General features: G+C 36.8%; 1 protein-coding gene across 1 annotated transcript; it reads right to left on the bottom strand.

Moving 5' to 3' along the window:
- Positions 1-6,746: 6,746 nt before the first annotated feature.
- Positions 6,747-7,463, bottom strand: LOC147630193 (uncharacterized). Its single transcript, XM_086811034.1, has 4 exons — positions 7,365-7,463; positions 7,258-7,323; positions 7,065-7,169; positions 6,747-6,983 (listed from the first exon to the last, which is right to left on the bottom strand). The coding sequence occupies exons 1-4, from the start codon at positions 7,461-7,463 to the stop codon at positions 6,747-6,749; spliced, it is 507 nt and encodes a 168-aa protein (XP_086667160.1).
- Between the last annotated feature and the right edge of the window lie 855 nt (positions 7,464-8,318).

Genomic DNA, 8,318 nt, shown 5'->3' with positions numbered 1-8,318 from the left:
AAAGAACTCCTCTTCCTTACATATGTCATACTTTTAATATTGCTCATAATTTTTTTACTAATAAACCTTGTACATTTTCAACTCTTCATCTTATGTGAAATATGCACCTCCTTTAAAGAATTCCCCTTCCTTACATATGTCATATTTTTAATATTGCTCATAGTTTTTTACTAATAAACCTTGTACATTTTCAACTCTTCACCTCATGTGAGCACTTACTCATTTTTGGGTATCTTCTTTTTACAAATTTGGATTTATCTCTTCCCTACACATGGATTGATGCTATTGGCCCATAGGAACCTTAATTGGACCATAGTCTAAAGATTTCTAAAAATCTAGACCCTTAGACTAAGGTTCTTTATACCTATTTCCAATTAATTCCAATTGCACATTGGAAAATTCTTTTTAAATTTCTGTTTTAGGGGAACTCATCTGAATTATAAGAGATATTTTTCTATCCAAAAATATTCAAAATCTGAATATTCTCTCTCTAGAATAATTTTTCTCTCTCTAGGCTAAAATAGTTAGCAACAGGGTCTTTATATTTCTGAAGAGGGTTGATTACAGGGCTTCGAGGATACTAGACATCAAAGAGGGGTTGGGGGAGGAATCTTACATTCTATCCCACTTAAAAAACGCGAGATGTCCTCATCTCGCAACTTGTGATAATTTCGCAAGATTCACGAATATGAGACTTAGAGAAAAATTTTAATCAAGATTAACCACCAAGATAAGTCTTAAAGAGAGCAAGATTCAAAATACGAACAAGATTTAAACTTTATTCATTCTCGGAACTTATACAGTAAAGATAGAGGAACTCTTTACACTTCCATAAGCCCGTCCATCATATGGTCACAAAAGCAGTCCTCACAAGCTGCACAAGTATAAGGTAACTCATCTATGGGAATGATTCTGTGGGTTATTGCTGCGCCTATCTCAGTGGTATGAGGTGTTCTAACAAAAGGACCTCTGAGAGGCAAGCCAAAAACGGGGTAAAGGCATATCTTCTCATGAGGAAGAAAACACGCCAGTAAGAAGACCCGCTCAGAAAACCCAGGATGTCTTGATCTCATGACGCAGTAGTATCGGGGACCCAAACCCAAAGCTTCAATAACCATGGCCAAGCGGACATTGTTACGGAAGTGCTGCTGACCCCAGGGTGTTACCCTAGTTATGTCTTGATAGGTCCGCCATTTGGTCTGCGCTACAGAAGTTCCCAAGTGAGGGAAAAGTGAGCGCTCATACTACTCTATAAAATCTTTCTTCACAGACTCCCTTGCGTCTTGAAGGTGAGAAATCATCATGGATAAAACTAATTCTTGTTGCCAAGCCATGAAGGAGATTAAGAAAGAAAGAAGATCGATGGAAGTAAGATTACTGTGAATGACAAGTAAAAGTTACGACTTATATAAAGGAAGGAGCTAGCGTAACTTAGAAGCCAACGGTAACTTGCCACTGAAGTCTTACCGTCTTTCCATGATTTGCGTTTGACACATTTTTCTATAGAAAGCATTAAGAATTTTGAGATGAGGAGATAAAAGAAGTTTGTAAGCTAAATCACCTACTTTCTTTGGTCCACAATATGTGGGAGATAACTTCTTATACTTCCCAAGAGATAAAGAACTTCTTTTGGGCCGTACTCGAGACCAAAACCTTGATATCCAAAACATCGATTCTCACTTCTGAACTCGTTGTTCTGAATCCTTAAAACAGGTGGGACTCTTGAGAAGTATTCAGGAAAAAGGTTCTTCCTTTTTTAAACAGAATCTTTCTTTTATTTTAGAGAGAGAATAATTATAAGATCAGAAAGGGAGATTCTTACTCCTGTATATCTCTAAGGCTGGGGGAGGAATCTTACATTCTACCCCACTTAAAAGGTGCAAGATGTCCTCATCTCGCAAGTAGAGGACAACTTTTTTGCTTAAGATCCAATTTATTCTGGGGTTCCTTATATTCCGGTCAACCCAACAGAATATGGGGATAAATATCCCTTATATAGAATTCATCATTAAATAACAATTCATTCAAATCATATCATTCATATCTTTAACACGATAATGGTCCATTAGACCGAAAATTTCCTTCTGAACATTCCTCCACGGAATTTAAGTTAAGCAAGTTCTCAATTTGTCATTCCTTAACTTGATCTACCGTCTCAAGTATTAACAGTAGCAATTTGACAACATAATCCACTAATCTCATAGTGATTTGCTGAATCATTTTCATCATTTATCATTACAGGGACTCGTCCCAATCATCCACATTGTGGTTTCGCTCAGCTTATTACATTTCAACCCATTTTCAAGGATCATCATTTTTCAATCAGAATCCAAATCAATTCATCAGTTCCCAAACAGAATTAAAAATCATATCAACCACATTCAAAATCATCATCTGGATAGCATTAACGCTTATAATTTCAAGTCTTAGATTTACTCGTATATACTGTCGGTAAAGAGCTGCAGTTATACCCTCGGTATATACGGATAGTCATGATACTCGCAACTATAAGGTAAATACCATCATGTCTAGGTCTCAAGCAAGTCAGGGTTCCATACAATTGCGGTACTTCCAATTGAAGACCCAATTACTAATTTACGAATTTCAATTTGAATTAACAATTTGTATGAATTATATCAAACAATTACAACCTTTTTGTGCGTCTTGATAAACTTTTGATATAATTTGCTCCTCAGTTGATCTTATTGGAGATCTATGACTTAAGTCTGATAAATAGATTTTTCTTTATCCGATCGTCCGTAAAAAAAAACATTTGTATATTTATATACAAGTTGCAATAATTACATAGAGTGGCTCGGCTCCCAAATTCAAAATCTCTTCGAGAGACGTATAAGACGACGGTACTGGGCCATAGTCATGCCCTGTTACATAAGTTCTCTAACTGCGAAGGGAGCTATTATTTTCTCCTTAGGGATAAATCGACTAAGGAGTCTATAAACTCGGCAAGCACGTCTCAAATTTTGAGGCGTTGAAAGATATAGAATGACACCACGCGTCATTTTCAGCTTTATCAAAATCATGGCCAATGAGAGGTTCTGCCTCAGCATTGCACGCCGGTTATAAGAGGCGTGGATATATAGCCCTGCAAACCACTTATGCTGTTGTCTCTCCACTAGGTTAGGAAAATACAATTCCTCGAAATGGCGTGCGAGTCTTTCTCGGCTTGTTCGTGTTGAAGCGGAAGAGATGAGATGCTCGAAGGCAAATGCAATCATATCTTGAGACTGGGTGAGGTCGAGAATACCAGATAAATGGGGAACTTCCATCTATAAAAACAATTTCTTTGATTAAAATTTCTTCATTAAAGAAGCTTACGGAATGAAAATACATTATGAAAATGCTGTTTCTGAATTCTTATTACCAATTTCAGATAAGAATTTAATTATCCTTATTAGCTTTCAATTTGGCTCTGATACCAACTGTAAGATCCCCCTGTTTTCACCGCGCAACGGATTCGGGGTACTAGCAGCGGAAGTAGCACTTCTCGCGCGGGACAGGGGTCCCACACTCGGGGCCTCGCCCACGGATATCCGGACAAGAGACTAAGAACTTGAAAAATGTGTCAGAGCAGTTTGAAATAAAAATATTAGCAGCATTTCTTTGGCATGTGCATCAATGAGCTATCGAAGAAGAGAGAATAATCTCTAGAATTAATTGAAGAGCTAGAGAGACTTATGTATGGAGAGACTCAAGAAGCTTATATTGGTGTAAGAAAAACAAGAAAATGACTCCAATAAGAGAACAAAATGTGGAAAGAAAATGTTAATCAGCTCACAATGGGGATTATAATTATTGTCTTAGCAGAAAAAAATGATGAGAGTGGATATCCCTTTTGATTCACAAAGATTGTCAAAATTCAAGAAGAGAATCAAAGGGTATAGTCAATTGATGTTCACTAGTTCAAAACAAGTGGAGATGATGCAGTAACAAGAAAGTATACCTAGAGATAATTAAGGCAAGCCCAAAGGGAAAGAAAATAGAGGACAATCACCATGACACACATAATATCAATCAAGATGATGTGAAAATTCTTATTTATGGCTTCACTCGAAAGAAATCTAGTTACCTTCGACAACAAACCATACAAATTTTATGGGAGGAAGTGAAGGATCTTTTTGAACAAGGAATGCTAGATCTTTAGATGTCACTTTTTTATAATGTATTTTATTTTCAATAAAAATGATGGTTTTATACGTCCAAATTTGCATGACTTTTTGAAGTTCAAAAAGTTAATTTTGAGTATTTAAGTATGAAATTTTAGTTTTTTTTGTAATTTTTTAAGAGGTTCATTCTAAAATTTACCTTTTTTGGCAAAAAAACTAGCATTTTTGGAGTTTTTTTGGTAGAATAAAAAATAGGTGTAGTTTTGGCGATTTAGGTGTACTTTCAAATGACCGACTGTTATGTATATCACATGTATATATGTATCTACATTGTATGAATCCATGCATGTGTGTATGTATATACATGCATCTATGTATATATGTACATACATGTATGTATGTACATACATGCATCTATGTATGTATGTACATTGTATGTATGCATGCATGCATGCACGTATGTATGTATGTAAGCATTCCTGAACGAACGGGAGCAGGGAAGGGGATAGGGCCATCCTGGGGATGGGACAAAGATCGACAGTTCAAAAAACTTTATTTAACTTAAACTATTTTCAAGCTTTACTTTATCTATATAATACATGTACATAAATATATACATATATAATACATATACATATAGATACACATATACGATGTGCATGTACATACATAGTACATACACATATAATAAATAGTACATACGTATGTTCTGCATACATAATGCATGCATGCATGCATTATATATGTATATATATATATATACACGAATGTATGTCATATGTAGTACATGTCATATTATATATATATCTATATAATACATATACATATACATATAAATATACATATACATACACATATACAATGTGCATGTACATACATAGTACATACACACATAGTAGTACATACATATATACATGCATACATGCATTGTATATGTATACATAATGTATGTACATACATAGTACATACACACATAGTAGTACATACATATGTTATGCATACATAATGCATGCATGCATGCATTATATATATATGTATGTATGTAAGACATTATGTATGTATGTATCTCATCCGGTACCCCATACTCTCTTATTTCCGTACAGAATCTAACTGGTTTTCCGTACGGCTTGCGGAAGGTTTCTATCCCGCATTCTTCCGTACTGTATGCGGAAGGTTCCCGTCTCGCACTCTTTCGGATCTCCTCTGTACCCGTCTCTTTGCCTCCCGGAACTCCATTCCGGTCTGCATTCCGGTTCATATAGATATTCCGACTCCTTTCGAATCCGCATTCCGGACCGTATTTTCCTTCAAAATGAAGACTAGAAGCAAACGGTGGCGTACTTCTATTACGCCCTAGACATGTTAGTAATTGACTCAAAATATATTAAGAGGCAAAATATACACAACCAAAAATTAAGTCTTTATGCCAAAATTTTGTATATACATGTCTATATCAAAAAGGGTCCTTACATTATGTAGTCATATGTATGTATGTATATACATGCATGTATGTATGCATGCACATTGGATGCATGCATGCATGTATGTATATATGTATGTATGTATGTATGTAAGCAATCCCGGCGAACGGAAATGGGGATGGACAAAAAACGGCAATTAAAAAACTTTTTTAATAATAACTACTTTCAAGCTACTTGGTACATGGTACTTGGTGCACTGTACTTGGTACATGGTAATTGGTACATGGTACTTGGTACATGATAATTGGTACATGGTCCATATAGTAACTGGTACATGGTACATGTACATGGTCCATAGTAATTGGTACATGATAATTGGTACATGGTCCATAGTAATTGGTACATGGTACATGATAATTGGTACATAGTCCATAGTAATTGGTACATGGTACTTGATAATTGGTACATGGTCCATAGTAATTGGTACATGGTACTTGATACTTGGTACATGGTACTTGGTACTAGATTCGGTGCTTGGTACTTGATTTAGTATCAGGCTCCATAATGAAACTTCGAACTCGCAATTAGACTTGGTACTTAAGTTGGGTATCATGTTGAAACCTCGTACTTGCAAATGGTTACATGGTACAGGTACGTGGTACATAAATTGGTACTTTGAAATCACGTGCTTTGAAACCTCATGGTTCGGATCTTTAAGCTTGAAAGTTAGCTTGAGTTGATACGTATCGTATAATCAGGGACCCCTGCAAAAAATATGAAAATCAAAATCTTGTTAATATTAGAGCCTACCATTGAAAAACGGTCACTGGAACTGCGATAAAGTTCTTGATTTGTCTCTATCTAGCTTTCCAAGAGCTTTTGAGAAATTGGTGATGCTTGCCAATCTTTTGCTTCTTTTGATGTGTTACATTGTGGGCTCGCCTCTTTTCTTATTTAGGATTTGTTTTGTTTTAAAACATACAGATAAATAAATAACGTTCTAGCTTCTCGCACATACTTAGGCTAATTAACTTACCGACAAATAATTAATTGTTTGACAATAGACAAATTCAACGATGCAACGAGAACATATGTCAATATATATCATCAACAAATATATGTACATGTATATCATCAACAAATATATGTACATGTGTCTACAGTGTGTGGTGATCAATCCTCTCATATACAAAACAAATCACTAAGTATCACTACGTGAGCCATCACTACATGAGTCGCTACTATCAGACTCGGAATCATCATCAACATCAGCACTGCCACCACCCGTGCTCCCAACCACAACACCACCATCACCACCGCCACCGCCCGTGTCCCCACCCAAGATCACACCGCCGCCACTGCCCGCCTCAGACTCTCGTCGTCGCCCCTCGGCCTCCTGTCGAGCCACCTCTGTCATGTCCTCCTCGCCATGTTGCTCCTGTATTACTTAGTGAAATCAAATAAGAATATATTACAATTAATATGAAAATAAACCACAAAATAAATTAGTGATACCCACAAGTGGATCAGGCCTGTCCGAAAGTGTCGTCTGCAAAGCGCGGTACCCGTAGTATGTAGCGTACTCCATCTCCTGCGCCGTAGGTGCACGACCATAGTCTTTGGTCTGCATCAAGACAGAACCAAAGACTTATTGATTTCTTCATTCAATAATAGTATCTTTGAAAGTTAAAATTAGAACGATTTATACTCACAAATGTGGCCACAAATCCATCTCGACCCATCCGGCCTAGTCTAGATGTGTGACCAACTTGTAGTCTCTTTCAAATTAATTCTAATATACATTAACAAAGGCACGCACCTTCTGCTGAGGAAAAGTGATTCGTAGGCGTCTCTCCTTGCGGAAGTATTGCCATGTCTCCATGCACATATCAGCCCTCCTCTTGTTTGTCTCCACCATACAGTAGCGTCTGTTTATTTTTCATATTGCATACCATAAAACTTGTTAGATTTCAATGTTTTCTTTCATGCATTGCTTTTTTCTTCTCAATCATTTGATTAATGACTCATGTTTTTATGGTACTTGAAAATTACCTAGTTGGCCCTTAGTTTGGGCCCTTAGTTTGGCTTCATAAAGCCGTTGGCACTCTTCAACTAAGGCCCTGGCGTCTTCGAGCTTTCTTATTTCCTTGTCAGCATTGGGGTATTCACCGACCCCCTTAGGAGTTCCAAGTACTCCTCCAAATGAGGATTTGAGAGATTGCTTAAATTTTGTAAGGGATTCATTGAATTCCTCACGTGCTTTTTCAACCGCATCATTCTTGCAATTTGCCTCTAATGACTCTTCCGTATAGAGCACGTCTTCCTCTTGAAAGGAGAAGCGATACTCCTTGGATTTTTGTATTTTGGCTGCTTTTGTACGTTGTTTGACATTATGAGGTTCAATCACAACCAGTGATCTCGTATGACACTCAACAATGCTAAGCCTGCTCTCTTGAGCTTGCTTTTTGCATTGCGCATATGTCATATGATCATGATTTTCAGTTTGGGGTGGTTGGACGGGTTCTAGTTTCTTGATTAGTATGCGAGGTTGTTAATCCCATTTTGGATTAACAAACATAATCCTCCAATTGAGGACATTAATAAGTGTCATGAAACGACACTATAAAAGTTGTACATTATGAGATATTGGCCACCCCAGGCCTAGTAAGTAACTTTTGGGTGCCCAAGTGTGAATAAGGGCCAAATGTATATAAGGCATTTTCTCATAATGAAAAGACACAATCCCCTTTGTGCTATAGAGAGCTCTCCCTTG

The sequence above is a fragment of the Cibotium barometz genome, chromosome 17 (genome assembly GCF_041138505.1).
Source record: "Cibotium barometz isolate CiBa-2024 chromosome 17, ASM4113850v1, whole genome shotgun sequence".
Classification (NCBI taxonomy): domain Eukaryota; kingdom Viridiplantae; phylum Streptophyta; class Polypodiopsida; order Cyatheales; family Cibotiaceae; genus Cibotium; species Cibotium barometz.
The sequence above is the reverse complement of the archived record's forward strand: the minus strand, read 5'-3'. Positions and strand labels throughout refer to the sequence as shown.

Coding starts and splice junctions, on each gene's coding strand:
- LOC147630193 (XM_086811034.1), bottom strand. CDS start 7,463: ATGGTGGAGACAAACAAGAGGAGGGCTGATATGTGCATGGAGACATGG. Junction 7,324..7,364: donor TCACTTTTCCTCAGCAGAAG/GTGCGTGCCTTT, acceptor TTAATTTGAAAG/AGACTACAAGTTGGTCACAC. Junction 7,170..7,257: donor ATGGATTTGTGGCCACATTT/GTGAGTATAAAT, acceptor GTCTTGATGCAG/ACCAAAGACTATGGTCGTGC.